The 19,627-nt window shown below is 40.7% G+C and overlaps 1 protein-coding gene across 1 annotated transcript; it reads right to left on the reverse strand.

Moving 5' to 3' along the window:
- Positions 1 to 578: 578 nt before the first annotated feature.
- On the reverse strand, positions 579 to 19,369 carry CDNF (cerebral dopamine neurotrophic factor). Its single transcript, XM_068987862.1, has 4 exons — positions 19,255 to 19,369; positions 7,052 to 7,179; positions 5,824 to 5,965; positions 579 to 757 (listed from the first exon to the last, which is right to left on the reverse strand). Exons 1-4 carry the CDS (start codon positions 19,367 to 19,369, stop codon positions 579 to 581), a joined length of 564 nt encoding a protein of 187 aa, XP_068843963.1.
- Positions 19,370 to 19,627: the final 258 nt, after the last annotated feature.

The raw sequence follows: 19,627 nt of genomic DNA on the forward strand, positions 1-19,627 counted from the left end.
AAAAAAGGGGGGGACCTGGAAAATTTCAGGACTGTATAGTCCATGGGGTCGCCAAGAGTCAGACACGACTGAGCGACTTCACTTTCACCTTTCACTTTCGTACACTGGAGAAGGAAATGGCAACCCACTCCAGTGTTCTTGCCTGGAGAATCCCAAGGACAGAGAGGCCTAGTCGACTGCCATCTATAGGGTCGCACAGAGTCAGACACGACTGAAGCGACTTAGCAGCAGCAGCAGCAGTATACAGAGAGCTTCTGAGTACTCTCTTCCTACTTAGAATCAATTTACTCCACTGATTTTTCAGTGGTTCACTTTTCCCAGTTTAGGCAATGGTAATTGACATATAAGAAAATTATGAGAAAGGCACTTGTAGGTTTTGGTACACTACAGATTTAAGAAACCACTAATACTAACAGTTCTACTTATAAACTCAGGTAACCATTCTGAAGTGTCATATCCAAACAAAAAGTCTGAGACCACATATATTGAAATTCCTGGTTCCTCTCAACCAATGCATCCATATCCTAGAGAGGCATTTTGCCTCTAATTACAGCCAATGGTGTGCTGGCTTCCAGGAGTCAGAGCTCTGTTTGGGGGTGCGTCGCTGCATACTTGGGTGCCAGTTCTTTGATGAGATTCACGTAGTCGGTTTTTTCTGCACAGGCCCGGCACTCTTCTCCCCAGCCATGCAGTATCTGCTTCAGCTCTGCTACTCTCAACTTGGACAGGTCCACTGATGCCAAGTCCAGTTTCTTTTCTTCATGACAAAAAGGAAAGGGACACATTAAAAAAAAAAAAAAAACAAAACTAAGAAAAGCAAATGGTGTTACTTATCTTGGTATTGTCTACCCTGTGATCCAAAGTGGGGAAGAATCCCAAGGTCTATGAAAACCAAGACATACCTAAGAAAAATGTATCATATATAAAGCTATTTTAGGATAACTCATGATCTATCAGATTTCCTCTCCATGGAATCATACTTGTTGCAAAACGGGGACCTATGCAGTGTTCCTAAAACAAATAGCACCACATCCTAATTGCTACTTTTAAGGCAAAAAGAAAGGAATCAAGAGGCTGGTGCCTTGGGATGGCCTTGTGTGTGGCCAACTGAAAGCATGGATTGTAATTTACTAGAAAGTATGGTTCACTTTCTCTTTTAGTTTAGTTTTTTTTTTTTTTTAATGTGGACCATTTTTAAAGTCATTATTGAATTTCTTAAAATATTGCTTGTTTCATGTTTTTTTTTTTTTGGCTGTGAGGCATGTGGTATCTTAGGTCCCCAACCAAGGACTGAACTTGTACCCTCTGCACTGGAAAGTGAAATCTTAATCACTAGGCTTCCAGGGAAATCCCATGGTTCAGTTTTTATAGAAAGATATGTCTGAGTTAAAACGGGTGAGCATATATATCACAAAGCACTAATACAAATTAGTTTTTAATACAAATTTAAAGAATTTAAATACAATTTTAAAATATAAATTTAAAGAATATAAATAAAATATAAAGAATTTAAGCTAGTTTTAAAATACAAATTTAAAGAAACACAAACACATGAATGAAATTAGGAGCATTCTCACCAATCCTTAGCTATTCTGGATCTCAGCTTAAACTCACCTGATTTCCCCTCCCCTACTGAGATCACCAAGCCACACAGAGTTGATTTACAGTCCTTTGGGGTATACCAACTTCTCTAATGCTGATGCTTCTGTACCAGCCAATCTGGTTCCTAACATTCTTGCCAATAGTATCTGTCACCAGCATCTAACTCCTCTAGCAAGACTACTGTTTCCCTATTTACAGATTATCTTCAGAGGATGTCAAGAACTCAGCTACCGCTCTATTGCCAAGCCCAAAAATAGAAAAAAAAAATTAAGCTCATCTATAATATACTCATGACTATGACTTCTGTATCAGAAAGGGGCAGTTTTTCTCTTTCAAAGCAAAGTGTCCTCCCCACCTCCCCAGCCACTAGGTGGATGCTTGCTCATAGCTACAGCACTTCAGTTGACTTATTCAACTATTAGTTCTGGGACTTCTCAGGCTGTCCAGTGGTTGAGACTACACACTTAGCTCCCCAACCAAGGACTGAACTTGTACCCTCTGCATTGGAAAGTGAAATCTTAATCACTGCAAGATGTGTAGATTTGATCCTGGGTCAGGGAACTAAGATCCCACATGCTGCATGGTGTAGCTAAAATATTTTTTAAAAATTAGTGGCATCCTAGGACTTTTTTGGTTTGACATCTTCTGCAGCACTTCTTTTTGACACCTACATGAAAGAACATGGCATTTAAAAGCCTTTTAATAACCTAACATAGCTATCAAGTGACTTATCAAAATTTTCCAATAAGTGTACCCTAATTTAAAAGTTGAATTTTAGACTTAGGAAAAAACTTAATCAAGGCGGTCAAAGATCTGTACACAGAAAATGACAAGACTTGGATGATAGAAATTGAAGAAGACATGAACAAATGGAAAGAGATCCCATATTTATGGTTTGGAAGAATTCAGAATGTCCATACTGGACTTCCCTGGTGGTACAATGGTAAGAATCCACCTGCCAATGCAGGGGACACAGTTTCAATCCAGGAAGATTCCAAAGGTCACAGAACAGCTGAGCCCGTGGGCCACAACTATTCAGCCTCTGCTCCAGAGCACAAGTGCAACTGCCAAGCCTGTGCACTGCGATTACTGAAGTCCACATGCCTGGAGCCTGTGTTCTGTGACAAGAGGCGCTCAGCATTTGAGTATGGCATGCTTAATCATGTCTGATTCTTAGTGACCCCACAGGCTAGCCCACCAGGCTCCTCTGTCCACGGGATTTGCCAGGCAAGAATACTGGAGTGGGTTGTCATTTCTTACTCCAGGAGATCTTCCCCACCCAGGGACTGAACCAGGTTTCCTGCGTCTCCTTCATTGGCAGTTGGATTCTTTACCACTGCGCCACCTGGGAAGCCCTCTGCAACAAGAAAAGCCACCGCAATGGGAAGCCTGCACACTACAACTAGAGAAAAGTCCGAATAAAGCAGCAAGACCCACAGCACAGCCCAAAATCAATAACATGAAGTTGTTTTTTTTTTTAACTAAATGTCTATACTATCCAAAGCTATCTATAAAACCAATGTAATCCCTACTAAAATGCCAGTGGCACTTTTGCAGAGATAGAAAAAAAAAAAAAAGTCCTAAAATTTGTATGGAATCACAAAGGACCCCGAACAGTCAAAGCAGTCCTGAGAAAGAACAAAATGGTGAAGAGAGTTAATAATGCTGTATTGTATATTTGAAAGTTGCTAAGAGAGTAGAGCTTAAATAGTCTCATCACAAAAAGGAAGGGTAATTAGATGATATAATGGAACTGTTTGCTAACCATCACAATTGGTAATTACATGATAATGATGGAGATATTAGCTAACATGGTAATCATATTACACTATATAAGTTTATCAAATCAACATATTTTATACCTTAAACTTACACACTTTTATATGTTAATTATATCTCAGTAAAGCTGGAAATAAATCAAAGTTGTATATAGAGCCTTTTTTATTTGGAGGGTCATTACACTCTGTGCTGCAGAAAATTCTTCCATTCGTGTGTGTGTGTATTTTGAATTTAAACTTTTTATTTTAATTGGTGTGTAGCCAATTAACAATATTGTGATAGTGTCAGGAGCATAGGAGAGGGACTCTGCCATACATATACATGTATTCATTCTTCCCCAAATTCCCCTCCCATCCAGGCTGCCACATGACGTTGAGCAGAGTTCCCTGTGCTATACAGTGGGTCCCTGTTGGTTATCCATTTTAAATATAGCAGTGTGTAAATCTCAATAACAACCTCCCTAACTATCTTTTTCCGCCACCCTTCCTCCACCGGTAACCATAAATTCGAGAATCTTTACAATTTTTAATAATGATTCCTATTCTTTTAAAAAACAGAGAAAGCAGAAACATCCTCTCAGGTTCAAAACCAAATAACACCTTCCTGATTGAAAACATATTCCAAATCTACACTTACCTTGTTTTTTAATTTCATGGTTGATATGACAAAATAATACCTTTTAAGAGTAGAACCTTTTATAGCCCAGATTTTAGTATTCCACAGCTCAAAGGCCCTTGTTCAATATCAACTTTTTCACCAAAAGGAAGCTGGGAAAAATTTAGAGCTAGTGGTCTATTCAAGATAAATAGTGGAGGGAGAAAATTACTTTCTTTTAGGTGCTGGTAGTTTCTTCAGGTTATTCTGGAGAACTTATCATTTGATATCAATTTAAAAAGAAAATTCTCTATGGCACCCTAAAGCTACAGGGGAAAGGTTGATACCAAAAGTAAATCCAATCCATGGCTCCCCAGGGGCCTCTAGTGGCCAGCATTGCTGAAACATTAGTTAAGTATTCATTCCTTCTCAATACTATCTGATGAATTTTTCTATTATTCAAGGAGCCCAGTAAGATACCTTGCTCATAGCAGAAATTATTCCAAAGAAATGTGCTAAACAAAAGAATCAGTACAGTTTTGTCCCTTTGGGGACTGTTTTTCCTACAGACTCAGTGATTCCTCCTTCTACTTCATTACTTGGAAGCTAAGAAAAAGATGCTAGTCCATCATCACCACCCTGGAAGTTAGGGCTTGCCCTTGCCCAGCTGAGAAACAGGTTGTCTTTGATATCTTCCAGACATTTAAACCTTTTTAAAGCCAGATGTGTAGCTATGGCGCACAGGCATATTACACAGCCATGTTGGAAAATAAGACTAAAGTATTAATGATTCAGAGTTGGGTGCTAATTACTTAGGTAGTTTAAAATACTACGCCACGTATGTAATGTGAAAACAATGACTTAAACAAAAGAAATGGACTTCTCCTGGTGGAACTGGAGGGGTTAAAGGATAGGCTAAAGGCGGAATTCCCCAGCCTCCTGTAAGTCCTATCCATCTACCCCAAAGGCTGGCCCAGATACAAATTATCTGTATCAGAATAGATATATGTATGTAAAATTTATAAGGCCAAGGATAACGTTTTAAATAGGACATCTTCTTTTTCTGGCTGTTTATTTTCGGCACTCTTGATAAGTCTATTTCATCAGCCAAAATCTGATTTAATGTGATTAACCTATTTCCTAAAAGTTAAACCTGGCAGAGTGATAGACTTAGGAAGAATGTTAGAGCCCCATTTAAAAGTTCAGGGTCCTTACATTACCTTTGAGTAGATGCACCTTTGGTCTTGATAGGTTCGTAAAGTCACTCAGTCGTGTCTGACTCTTTGTGACCCCATGGACTGTAGCCCACCAGGTTCCTCCATCCATGGAATTTTCTGGGCAAGAGTACTGGAGTGGGTTGCCATTTCCTTCTCCAGGGCTTAATAGGTTACCAAGAGCTAATTCACCATGAATAGCTGCTCCCTTGAATTTTTTTTTTTTAATTGGCCATACCACATGGCATGTGGGATCTTAGTTTCCTGATCAGGGATTCAACCCATGCCCCCTGCATTGAAAGGGCAGAGTTTTAACCATTGGACCGCCAGGGAAGCCCCTCCCTTGATATTTTGAACTTTTCCTTGACATATGTAGTTGAAAATGTCTTGGTGATTTAAGAGTTTAAATTCTGCCATTTGGGTGGGCAGTTTCACCTAATGCTGATTGTGCCAGAATTCATTTTTCTTTCCTGAAAGAAGCTCAGACAACACAGGACACCATCCAGTAGCCCAGCATCCTATTAGCAAGTGTAGAATTCCTTTCCTTCTAACACTGTTTAGAAACCTGGCCCCATGCTTAGGGAACTGGCAATACATTGGACATTGGGGGGGAAAACATTAAACTCCATTATACCATATTTCAGCTCACAGATCTGACTGTCCATCTTCTTCAGCTTCTCACAAATCTTCGCTGCAGGCATGTGCACACTCATCGGGCGAGTGACCTCACTTAGGATCTTAGTAGCGGCATCTTTTGTTGCTCCTAGATAGTAGCACTGAAGGGGAACAAAGAGAATTTAGGGTCCCAGACACTGGAAAAGGCAAGCAGTATAATTTCCAGAAGTGAGAAAGAGGTTAACCTAGTTTTCCTGGGCCAGGTCTTAAATTTAACCCCTACTCACTAAGACATGTGAAAACAATGACTACATTCCCATGATCAGCCTAATTTGAAGAGCCCTGAAATTCACATTAAACTTAAAGACCAATGATGAGAGATAACAGTTGCTAAATGTTTTGTCTGTATCAGATGCTGGTCTCAGGGCTTTAAAGGTACTGATGTATTTATTTCTCATAACAAGGCTGTGACATTAGTATTAGAACTTTCCCTATTTCACACCCAAGCCAACTGGAGGTCACCCAACCGGCAAGTAGAAGAGACTGAATCAATTCAAAAATCTAGCCTTCTGGCTCTGGGGCCCATGCCCTGTTCCATCCTGTTGTACTGCCTTTCAAGCTACCTGAAAAGCATTTTACATTTAAAAATATAAACCTTAATGGTGCAGACAAATGCTGAGATTTTTATAGTGTGTCAGTGGTGAGCAGTTAACAAGGCAAATTTAACTGACAAATTCAATACAACAATTTTAGGCAAAGCAAATTGGCCCAAGATTGTCTTTAGTGCTATAAAGACAGTATATTGGAACAAGTCATTTGTGTTTACCCAGGAAACACCATTTCAAGATAATAAAAATACTTCATTAATTATGCATAAATAATGATGTAAAAATATTTTGATAGGTTTCACTAATTGTCTTGATTAGAAATGTAAAGTCTACCCATACTTAACTCAGGACAGTAAATAAATTCTCATTAGGAATTCAACTGTATAGTAAATAATTTCATTTAAGAAATCATGGAATTGGTTGCCTATGTTTTTTCCAAAAAGCCAGATGAAACCAGACATATTGTAGGTGAAAATACATTGACTCCATTTTCCTGAAAGATCAATTTTTGCTGGCCTTCTACAGGGAACATGCTTGGGGCAAACATCCAAACAGGAGAACATTAAACTCAAGATAAGAAATGGAACAGCAGTTTTCTCCCAGAACAGGAGGGAAATGAAAGGTGAAAATTTACCATACCAGGCGGTTTTCTTTTCCTTTGACATCCAAGCAAAAGTTGATTAATTCCTTTTCTATGGTGTCCAGGGAAAAGTTGACTCCTCTGGCTATCAAGGAGTTGTAGAATCGACTCAAGAATTCTTGACATACTATAAGGAACAAAGAAATTATGTATTTGTGTATTTATGTACAATGTCACCACTACCACACCTATGTACATGTCCCTCCCACCAAATAGAAAAGTATGATTCAATGCATCGTGACAACAAATTCATATTATAAGTAAGAATGGTTTGGGGTCTGTACCTATTCACTTAGTATTGGGCCTTGAATAACATAAGCTTATTGAATCAATCCAGTCTGTGAAACCAAGTTCCACTCTCAAATATGAGAATTTCCCACCTAATATGAGAATGTCACTAACCCTATAGGAACATATAGCCAGGCTCCTCTGGGACATGATGCTAGGGACAGCTTTGGTAAAGCACAGAGAAGAACCAGAGTATGTGTCTTGAATGAAGCTCCTTGGTAGTCGGCATCTGTGTCTTTGTTCCAGTTTGAACCCCTATCTAAACAATCATAATCAGTCCCAGGGTCCAAAGTCAATGAAGAGATGATGATCAGAAGAGGCACAGGCAAGAAGAACAACCCTAGTTACTGGCTGTTGGCACCATTCTGAGTACTTTATGTGGATGAACTCATTCCAGTCTCAGAACAGAGCTCTGATGTAGATACATTTCTACCCCTATTTTGCAGATGAAGAGGCTGAGTCAGAGAGAGGCCAGTGAACTTGCCCAGTAAATGGTGGAGGCAATTTGATCCCAGGAGGTCTCACTCTGGTGCACAGCCTCATCCACTAGGTTACTGTGCAACAGGAGGAGCTGCTTTCCCATGTTGCTGGCTCAAAGGGGCAGGTGTGTGGTCCAAGCAAGCTGAGAGGGAGATGGAGACCAGAGCTTATGATGGAACAAAGCAGCCCTAATATTAGAAAGAGGATTCTAGGGGAATATCATAAGGAAGAGCAGCAAATTCTACGGTTGTTATTTAGTCACTTAGTCGTGTCCAACTCTTTGCAACCCTATGAGCTGTAGCCCACCAGGCTCCTCTTTCCATGGGATTTCCCAGTCAAGAATACTGGAGTCGGTTGCCATTACCTTCTCTAAGGGATCTTCCCAACCCAGCGATCAAACCCGTGTCTCCTGTGTCTCTTGCATTGCAGGCAGATGCTTTATTGTTGAGCCATCAGGGCTCATTAAAAATTCCAAAAGTTTTGTCAAATCAGATTTGACGAACTGATCCAAAAATACATATGAAAAAACAAGAGCAAATGAAAGCCAAGAAATTTCTGAAGAAGGAACTTGGGGAGCAGATCTTACTGATATCAAGACATTCTAAAGCTATATCATTTAAAACATGGTGGGACTGGCGCAGAAAAAAAAAGCTGCTGGAACAAAAGTGAGACTAGAAACAAATTCAGAAATCTAGAGGAGCTTGGTATAGGATGGAAGCAATGTTAAAAATCAGTGGGGGAAAAAATGCACAAGTCAATAAATGATACTCGGACCATGTACCTTGGGAAAAGTTCAACTTAGATCCTTATCGGAAACTACACAAATGTCAATCCCAGGAGAATAAAGACATAAGAGAAAAGCCACATAACAAGTTTTAGAAGAAAGCATCTTTTTCAGGATAAGGAAGAATTTCTTAAAGAAGATACCAAACCAGAGACTGTACATTTAATTACATCAAAATTAACCACTTTTGTAAATGCAAAATAAATCATAAGCAAATGGTAAGACAAGCCACAAACTGGAGGAAGGTATTTACAACTTATATAACTGACAAAGGATTAATATTCCAAACACATTTTTGCTGTGGTCATACCCTTAGGTCCAGTCATTACCAGTGACTGTAACTTCTCTGTATTCTCAGTGGAAACATTTCGTTGTCCAATCTTCACCTCCCATCTTCCCAGCTCACATCCTCTAACATCCCAGCACTAACGATTCTCTGACCCCGCCAGGTCACGTTGATTCTGCTGCCTCTCTACCATGCTTCCTCACCCAGCTTACATTCTGTGGTTCAACATTATAATCACTCCTTTTCACGCAAATTCACCTCCCTTATATCGCTCTCCTTTGTTGGACTCACCCAGCAAAATCTTAACGCTGGTTGAAACCTCTTTCCACCCACTTGACACCTACACTCACTTAACATGGCAGGAGGAAACTGCACCACCAGGCTCACTGGTCTCGCTGTTAATTCATGACTGCTGATTTCAATGAGCCCCCAGTGCTTCCAACAATCCCACTGCTTGGACCTCACCCACACTCTATCCCACTCCCAAAAGGATGACTACACAGCAGCTCTCTAGCAAGCCTTGCCTAACACCTCCACCCCACCATCATGGTTGATCCTGCTTCCCATTTCTTCGAGGGGCAAAAAAAGAGCAACAAAAGAGAACTCTCATTTGCCTCTGTCACCGCCTCTACTACACAACAGAGTCTACTTTAATTCTATGAATGAAGTGTGACAACTCTTCCACCTGCTAAGCAGATACTATCAGCTCCCTGCTCCTGCACCTCTGCCCTCTCTCCTGTATTGTTCCCATGAACATGCTGTTAATTCTCACATCTTAAAAGCAACAAAATCTCCCTCAATACCCCTCCCCAACAACAAACACCATCCCATTTCTCCACTCCTCTTTAAGAAAATCACTCTGAAATAAATTTTATACTTGTTTCCAAGTCTCTCCTATTTTTAGTTTTAAATATTTATTATAGGTTTTTCTGTGGAAAAGAAAGATTTAGTTCTGTTGCCTAAACCCATCTCCTGTAAAAAGCGTTTGGTTGGATATTTTTATGTAGCCTTAAAATCTTTGTAAGAACAGGGAAGCCTGCGTGCTGCAGTTCATGGGTTCGAAAAAAGTCAGACACCACTTAGCAATTGAACAACAGCAACAGTATTTGTCTCCTAACGAGTATTTACAACTTAGTACTTAAAAAATATAATAATGCCACCTGCAGGAAAAGAGCTGCAACTTTTTTTAAGATAATGATAAAGTTTAAAATCAGGTTAGTGAAATTATTAAACTACCCATAAACTAGAAACATTGTTTCCAGCAGTTCCATCCACACCTTCTAGAACTGAAGTTGGTACCACATTATCTGCTCCACTTGATTTTGGATGGTAAAAAAGACACCAGATTAGTCTTGCTGGTGTCAGGACCAGGGGGAATTGCTACCTAGGAATAAGATACATGTTATAATGCGTTGAGACTTTAAGAATAACCAGAAGTTCTTGAATAAATGTAAGCTAAACTTCGTCATTCCAATTTTATTTTTACTGTTGCCTTAAATAAATTAGTTCCCAACTCCATACTCAGAGGCAATTTAGAAGTGACTCAGTGCTTGGGCTCTGAAGCCAAACTTTCTGGGTCCAAATCCTGGCTTTACTATTTAATATTTATTGGCTGTGACTTCAGGCCTTTCAACGTTGAATCATCTGACAGTCTAATTGCCATTCCTTTGAAGTTTTATCAGTCTTCTTTTTCTGTGCTTAAGATTTCCTTTTGTGTTTTTCGGTTTCCTTCTTATGTGGTTAGATGTGGAGTTATTTTTATTTATACTGTTTGGAATATGCTGGACTTCAAAATCTGTGGATGGGTGATTTTCATCAGTTTGGAAAAATGAGTTACCATCTCTTTTGCTCCATCCATACCTCTCTCTTCTCCTTCTGGAAGTCCAATTAACATACGTGGGAATTTTTCTCTTGATCCACATTGTACCTTTATCTCTGTTTTGTATTTTTATTCTCAGAATCACTCAGTGATTCCTTCTTGACAGTTTCTTCAGTCTTCAACTCTCTAAGTCTTTTTCTCAGCTCTGTCTAACCCACTATTAATCCCACTTATTTAATCTATTTGTATTTGTCTGGCTGAGCCGGGTCTTCGCTGCTGCGAGTGGGTGTTCTCTAGTTTCAGTGCACAGGCTTCTCACTGCAGTGGTTTCTCTTATTGCAGAGCATGGGCTTTAGGCACCCAGGCCTCAGTAGTCGCACTCGTGGGCTTAGTAGTTGTGGCACACGGGCTCAGTTGCTCTGAGGCATGTGGAATCTTTCCAAACCAGGGGATCAAACCCATGTCCCCTGCTTTGGCAAGTGGACTCTCCAATACTGAACCACCAGGGAAGTCCTAATCCTACTAATTTCTGTTTGTGCCTGCTTATTTGGTTCTTTTCCACATATGTTGGAAATATTTTTAATAGTCTCCTGCCCTTTATTCATAGTTTCAATCCCTTCATTTCTTTACATATAATAAACATATTTTATATTCTGTGCCTGATAATTCTAATCCCTGAAGCCTTTCCAGATATGCTGCCTCTCTCGTCTCAACTGGCTGCCACTTAGGATGCTCTTCTTCCCATGTGTTTGTGACTTTTCCAATCGTGAGCTTTCTTTCTGAGAACTTTGTTGGAATTATTAGAATTTTGTGGGACTGGGTTGAAGGTAGATTCCTATCAGTGAGATTAACATTTGCTCATACCTACTTGAAACCCCTTTAAACTAAATTCTCAGTTTGAGATGCTTTGGATCACCCAGGTTGGCTGTGTACATTTGGACTTCAATGCATATGTGTGGTAGCTTGTGACTATGACTAATTAGGAGGTATTTTTTGTTTTCCCTTTTATTCAGTAAAAAACTTCAAGTACTACAATTCCCTTTAGTCTCTAGAGATGGTGGTAGAGTTGTGGTCATTTCCAGGTCACCTTTTATAATGAAGGTGTAGCTGTCTAGGGTTTCAAACTAATTGGAGGAGGATCCAGTTATATGTGCCTAACGAGAAGGTTCTGGACTATATCTTTATCCTTCTTTTCTATTGTATTCATTCTTTTTATTTTACAGCCATGAAAAATCTAACTTCCAATCACCTGGGTGGCCAATACTCTCAAGAAAAGTCCCAGCCTCAGGGGTCCCTTCACCTCCTTTGGTTCCCATTTTCACATTGTTTTCAGCCTCTGAGTATGCCTTCCTGGGCTTCCCTGATGGCTTAGTGGTAAAGAGCTCACCTGTCAATGCAGGAGACATAGGTTCCATCCCTGGGTCGGGAAGATCTTCTGGAGAAGGACAGGGCAATCCATTCCAGTATTCTCGCCTGGGAAATACCATGGTCAGAGGATCCTACCAGGCTACAGTCCATGGGGTTGCAAAACAGTCAGACGCGACTTAGCAACTAAACCACAAACAACAAGGCCTTCCTAACTTACACTTCATATTTTTCATTTTATCCAGTGTTTTTAGTTGTTTTCAGCTGAAAGACTGGAAATGTCCATTTTTAGAACATGATTTTTATGCTATTTAATAAAAACAGAACACTAAATATAATAGCCATGTTGTGGTTTTAACAAACATTTATTGAGCAAGTAGTAAGTGCCTGACAGTATTCTACAGGCTGTTGGAAAAACAAAGTTCCTACTCTCAAGGATTACATTCTAGTGAATAAATAAAAGTCTCTTGTGGCTATGAAAGAACATCAACTTGGTAAGGAGGATAGAGGGTGACAGGGTAATAGTATTATTCTAAATGGGGTGGTCAGGGAAGGTCTCTCAGATAAAGTTGTGTTTGAGCAGAAAACCTAAGGAAATGAGAAAACAGATTAAGTGGACTGCTGGGGAGAAACTCTCCAGGCAGAGGGAAGAATAGGGCAGGCGTGTCCTTGGCAGCACCAGGAACAGTCAGGGAGCCAATATTGGGGAAGTAGAGTGATGAAGAGGGACGGTAGTAGAAAATGAGGTCAAATAAAATGAGGCATGTCAGGTCACCTAAGGCCTTGGGGCCATGGTAGGGACTCTGATTCCTGCTTTGACAAGGGATGCCATTATAGGTTTTGAGAGGAGTGCAGTGGTCTGACATGACTTTTAAACTATGCCTCTGGAGGTTCTTCAGAGAATACTCTGCAGGGGGCCAAGAAGGAAAGGAGGCAGAACAGTTTGGAGGTTCTTAGAATAGCTGCCTATCTTGGACCAGGGTGGGAGCCTTGGAGGTGATGAGATGCTGGATATATTTTGAAGGCAAAGCCAAAAGAATTTACTAATGGATTAGATGTGGCATGAGAGAGTCACAGAGGTGTGGGCAGAGACAGAAGTCAAGAATGACTTCAAGGATTTTGGCTTGAGATATTGTAAGAGTGGAGTTTACCATTTGCTAAACTGGGAAGCTCAGCAGGAATTCAGTCTTTTTTTAAATGTATTTTTATTTATTTGACTGCACTGGGGCTTAGTTGCAGCATGTGGGATCTAGTTCCCCGACCAGGGATCAAACCTAGGCCTCCTGCATGGGGAACGCAGAGTCTTAGCCACTGGACCCACCAGGGAAGTCCCAGAATTAAGTCTAGACATACTTCAGTGAAGTTTGAGATACTTCTAGACAAGTGTGACATTAATGTTACATGCATCCACTTGGAGAGTGTTTTTGAATGAGATTAACATTTAGATCCATGAACTCTAGGTAAACGGATTGTCCTCCATGATGTGGATAAGCCTCTTCCAATCAGCTGAAGGCCTGAATAGAACAAAAATGATTGCCCTTCCCAAACATGAGGGATTTCTCCAGTAGACTGCCTTATGCACTATCAACTCTCCTGGGCCCCCAGCCTGTTGGCCCATAATACATACTTTAGATATCTCAGTCTCCATAATCAGGAGAGCCATTCCTTATAATAAATCTATCTGTATGTATGTATCTATCTATCTTCTTGGTCTGTTTCTCTAGAGAACGCTAATACACTATTTGACACCGCAAACAGTAAGGAGCAGCTAGGTATGTACATCTGGAGTTATATGATTATATTCTTTGCAGCCAAAGATGGAGAAGTTCTATACTGTCAGCAAAAACAAGATTGGGAGCTGACTGTGGCTCAGATCATGAACTCCTTATTGCCAAATTCAGACTTAAATTGAAGAAAGTAGGGAGAAGTACTAGAGCATTCAGGTATGACCTAAATCAAATCCCTTACGACTGTACAGTGGAAGTGACAAATAGATTCAAGGGATTAGATCTGATAGAGTGCCTGAAAAACTATGGATGGAGGTTCGTGACACTGTACAGGAGGCAGTGATGCAAGACCATTCCAAAGAAAAAGAAATGCAAAAAGGCAAAATGGTTTTCTGAAAAGGCAAAAAGCCCTTACAAATAGCTATGAAAAGAAGAGAAGCGAAAGGCAAAGGAGAAAAGGAAATATATACCCACTTGAATGCAGAATTCCAAAGAATAGCAAGGAGAGATAAGAAATCCTTCCTCAGTGATCAGTGCAAAGAAATAGAGGAAAACAATAGAATAGGAAAGACTAGATATCTCTTCAAGAAAATTAGAGATACCAAGGGAAACTTTCATGCAAAGATGGGCGCAATAAAGGACAGAAAGGATCATCGAAAAAGCAAAAGAGTTCCAGAAAAACATCTATTTCTGTTTTATTGACTATGCCAAAGCCTTTGACTGTGTGGATCACAACAAACTCTGGACAATTCTTAAAGAGATGGGAATACCAGACCACTTTACCAGCCTCCTGAGAAATCTGTAGGCAGGTCAAGAAACAACAGTTAGAACTGGACATGGAACAACAGACTGGTTCCAAATTGGGAAAGGAGTACGTCAAGGCTGTATATTGTCACCCTGCTTATTTAACTTATATGCTGAGTACATCATGAGAAACACTTGACTGGATGAAGCACAAGCTGGAAGCAAGATCGCCGGGAGAAATATCAATAACCTCAGATATGCAGATGACACCACCCTTATGGCAGAAAGCGAAGAACTAAAGAGCCTCTTGATGAAAGTGAAAGAGGAGAGTTGGCTTAAAACTCAACATTCAGAAAACTAAGATCATGGCATCTGGTCCCATTACTTCATGGCAAATAGATGGGCAAACAGTGGAAACAGTGACAGACTTTATTTCCGGGGGCTCCAAAATCAGTGCAGATGGTGACTGCAGCCATGAAATTAAAAGATGCTACTTGGAAGAAAAGTTATGACCAACCTTGACAGCATATTAAAATGCAGAGACATTACTTTGCCAACAAAGATCTGACTAGTCAAAGCTATGGTTTTTTCAGTAGGCATGTATGGATGTGAGAATTGAACTATAAAGAAAGCTGAGTGCCAAAGAATTGATGCTTTTGAACTGTGGTGTTAGAGAAGACTCTTGAGAGTCCTTTGGACGGCAAGGAGATCCAACTGGTCAATCCTAAAGGAAATCAGTCTTGAATATTCATTGGAAGGACTGATGCTGAAGCTGAAACTGAAACTCCAATACTTTGGCCACCTGATGCAAAGAACTGAGTCACTGGAAAAAACCCTGATGCTGGGAAAGATTGAAGGCAGCAGAAGGGGACGACAGAGGATGAGATGGTTGGATGGCATCACTGACTCAATGGATGTGAGTTTGAGTAAACTTCAGGAGTTGGTGATGGACAGGGAGGCCTGGAGTGCTGCAGTCCATGGGGTCACAAGAGTTGGACACGACTGAGCGCCTGAACTGAACAAAATGGTGTTAAAGGATGAGACCACAGGATAGGGAGAGATCCCAGGTCTCAGTGTGATGTTAACTCCATTGTGTAGGAGTTGAAAAGATGTAAAGAATAAGAAGAGACTGAAATAAGAAGCCAGTAAGGTAGGATGAGAACAAAGAATGAGTGTGTCCCAGGAGACAGTGAAGAAAGTGTTAAAAGGGAGGGACTAACTGATCAGTTGTGTTGAATGTTACTGATACAATGTGGAAAACATGCATTTTGCTAAGTTTAACTAGCAAATAGACCAAGTATGCAAAGGAGATACCTGCTGAAGTGATCAATGCAGAAACCATCTTTAAAGCTTCCTGGTGACCTCTGATTCCCCTCTTCCTGCAAATGAAACCCTGTGTTCTGATGCCTCAAAGCTCCTTCTCTATTCTCAAATACACCTTCAGATGATATCCACACTTCAACTGTTGCTCTGTCAATGTATTACCTAGATGATGGAAGTTGGGAATTCTAACTTACACTTTGAATGATACACTTTTGACTCACTAAAATCTATATAACCTGTTATTGAAGCATTATATAATGCATGTTCAACAGAATTGAACCATGGTAGCTGCTGGAGATGATGTAGGAAGAGAAAAAGTCTTGACTGTCAAGGAAGGCACACATGGGAAGCCAAAATGATTTCTCAACACTATGAAACAGGTACTAAATGCAAAAGGGAGGCACCTCCCTGGAGGAAGTTGGAAGATCAGTAAAAGATACTATGTATGGGAATTACATGATCACCACACTAGGGGAAGGATGCAATTGTGGCAGCTGAAAATGGTGAAGGTTGGTAACAAGGCATTGGAGCTGGGCAGAAGAAAGGAGCAGAGTCAATCAGAAGGTAGAGTCAATAGCCCCAGTGTTTGATGGGTTTAGGGGATCAGGCAGAGAAGTCTAGTCTAGTGGAATAGTTATATACTGGTGTCATAGCATAACAGACTTGGGGGACTGAGAAGGAGAGGAGAAAATAACTTTGCTTTGTGACTCTGTTGAGTTTGAAGTAGAAGATATCTAAATAGAGGTGTTCAGTTGTCAATTGGATGCAAGATCTGGGACTCCAGAAAGGAGATGGGGTCGGTATAAACATCTTGGATTAATCAGACTATGGGTAGGTCAATTCCAATTGCACAGAAGAGTGTGTAGACTGAGAAGAGAAGAGGGCAGAGGGCAAAATTCTGGAAAATTCTAATACTGAAGCCATGGCTAGAGAATTAGAAACTTACAGATACTGTCAAACAAATGACCACAGAGACAGGAAGCAAAAGCAGGGGTAAAGCAGTATCATAGCAATGAAGAGAAGAAATTTTAAGGACTTCCCTGGTGATCCAGTGGTTAAGACTCTACCATTCCACTGCAGGGGGTGCAGGTTCCATCCCTGGTAGAGGAACTAACATCCACATGCCACCTGGCATGGCCAAAAGGGAGAGAAGAAAATTTCTGAAAAAGTCAGTGGTGTCCCATGGCAAAGAGAAGTCACAGTAAGAATGGAAAAGATTCCTTGGGCTTACATGAAGACAGTAATATCACTATAAATCAACTAACAAATTAGTTTAAGGATTCTGGCATGTATTTAACCAGATAACCATACTTCTTTTACTTACGCTGTAGGGTTTTATTTATTACAATTAGTCCCATAAGTGAATATTAATTATCAAAGTAAAAAAGAATTTTAATAGTCCCATAATACTATCCTTTAAATGAGATTCAGAAATATTTACTTTTTTTTTTCAATAAGCTTCACATGACCTAAAACAATCGGAAACTTAAATATTCTCAGGACTCAGACAGATAAAATGAATGGGTAAGCCAATCCAAGCACCAATGGGCTGTCCTTTCTGAAAAGAGCAGCCACAGCTAATTCCCACTATATGGAATTAGACAGATGGGCTAGTCTTGACTGGTAACCTGGTTTTCAAGATAAGTCAGAATCTGAATTTTTAAATATGACATCTCCCAATTTCAAAACACAGCCAATTAATTTTGATGTTTTGTCAGTTCTTTTTATTGATAAAAGAAATCAGTGGTGTCCCATGCCACAGAATAGTCATGATAAGAATGGAAATTTGCCCTACATTATGTATAGTATAGCATTTTAATCTTACAATGGGAAGTTAATTGGCTAATGATAAAGACTCATAAGCAGAAACAGACCCAGATCTAGACTTTTTCCTTTTGTTCTAAAACCAGTATTTCCTTTGCTATGATTCTACAGTGTTAACAAAGGGGAACACACACCCAGGTTAGTCAGACATGCAGGTTAATAATCACAATATGCTGTAATAAATTCAAGTTAGAAGCTTCAGATTTAATTAATCCTTACGTTCTGGCTCTTCTGAAATGTTTGTAAGTAGAAACTCCGGAAACTAAACTGCTGATGATTAATCCAATCAATTGTTTATGCCTTATAAGTTCTGCTTTATACATGTAGGACCAAGTTAAGTTATACAGGACCTTTAAACAAAATTACAATATTTAGCTGAGTAACTGCCTGTATCTAAAGTTTGATAATAACATCATGTAGGTATTTTAAATTTCTGGAGAAAAGCTTAATTATTGCAGGGCCGACAGAAAACTGGACTCCAATAGTGAAGACTTATTCACTTATATGGTACAGTCTGTAGTTACCCATTCATTCAACATGTATTGTGAGGTTACCATTTCCTGTTATGTGAGAATAAATTTTCAGGCTTAGGGCTGAGTGAAGGATATACATCTAAGGCAATTATTTCAATGAATTAAACACGAGGTAAGTGCTCCAATAGCCCAGGAGGAAGGGGCTTAAAGTCAAAGTAGCTCAGTCGTGTCCGACTCTGCGACTCCATAGACTATACAGTCCATGGAATTCTCCTGGCGAGAATACTGGAGTGGGTAGCCTTTCCCTTCTCCAGGGGATCTTCCCAATCCAGGGATCGAACCCTGGTCTCCCTGATTGCAGGCAGATTCTTTACCAGCTGAGCCACAAGGAAAACCCAGAGAGGGAGGAGCTAGCACAGCTAATTATCTTCTTTGATCTCGTTAACAGCCCTCTGAGATAGGATTATCACGTTGATTTTTCAAGAACCAGTTACAGTGCCAGTTGGAGCCAGAAGGCTGAGTGGGACATAGACCCATATATTCTAGCTGCAAGTCCACAGAGGAGATTCTGTGAACAGAAAAGGACTCATTCTCCTGTATTCCTTTTTCTAACCAGTTAAAGTACTCCTTGTAAAGCACCTTTTCCCTGTGAAGTCCTAACAAATGTTAATTCTGTCCTCTGATTTAAGCCATTTCACCTCAATTACAGATAGTTTGTCACGTTTTGTCTTTTTGGGAGTTACAAACTAATTTGAACTTGAAAGACTTCTGTACACTGCAAGTGTTGCCGGTTAGGGCAGCACGTGCCTCTGCAGCTAGACGTGTGTGCACAAAATTGAGTCCAAATCTAAACGCACCAGCTTTGACAGCGGCGGTTTAATAGAGCAAGACCAAGAACGCAGTCTGAAGGTGTCACTGGGCCCAGCTCGAACTTTTGCCTAGGCTTGGACGAAGGCGATCAGAAACCAGGGCCAGGGCCCGCATTCCTGAGTGCAATGTTATTAATAGCCAAGGCTGGGAGACGCCAAAGCTAACAGCTGCGTTGTGACCTGGTGCCACCGCCATGCAAGCAGGTCTCACACCGCTCACCTTCACAGTCGGCGCCCGGGATTCCCCCGGCCTCCTGGCCCTGCGCCCGCCCCGGGTTAGAGACCCAAAGTCCAGCGCAAAAGGCCACCATTGCGGCTGCGCCGCCGCACCACATGCTGAGCCAGCAGTTTCAAACTCCTCGCCACCTACGAAAAGAACAGCCGCCCGGGTACCGCCCGTAGTACGCAGCAGCGCGGAGCCTGGGATACAATGAATCTACCCGAAGTTGCTAGGACAAATGACGCAACTCAACCGTGAGTTTCCATTGGCTCTCAGGAAAAACGGGTGGGACGAAGGAGCCGTTTCGTTACCAATCCCCGACCTGCGCGTGCGCAATACCGCTCAAGCGGTGCTGCCCCGGCGGGGAGAGACT

This window comes from Capricornis sumatraensis, chromosome 15 (assembly GCF_032405125.1).
Source record: "Capricornis sumatraensis isolate serow.1 chromosome 15, serow.2, whole genome shotgun sequence".
NCBI classification, from domain to species: Eukaryota; Metazoa; Chordata; class Mammalia; order Artiodactyla; family Bovidae; genus Capricornis; species Capricornis sumatraensis.

Coding starts and splice junctions, on each gene's coding strand:
- CDNF (XM_068987862.1), bottom strand. CDS start 19,369: ATGTGGTGCGGCGGCGCAGCCGCAATGGTGGCCTTTTGCGCTGGACTT. Junction 7,180..19,254: donor CCCGGGCGCCGACTGTGAAG/GTGAGCGGTGTG, acceptor TGTTCCTTATAG/TATGTCAAGAATTCTTGAGT. Junction 758..5,823: donor GATCTGTGAGCTGAAATATG/GTATAATGGAGT, acceptor TTTGTCATGAAG/AAAAGAAACTGGACTTGGCA.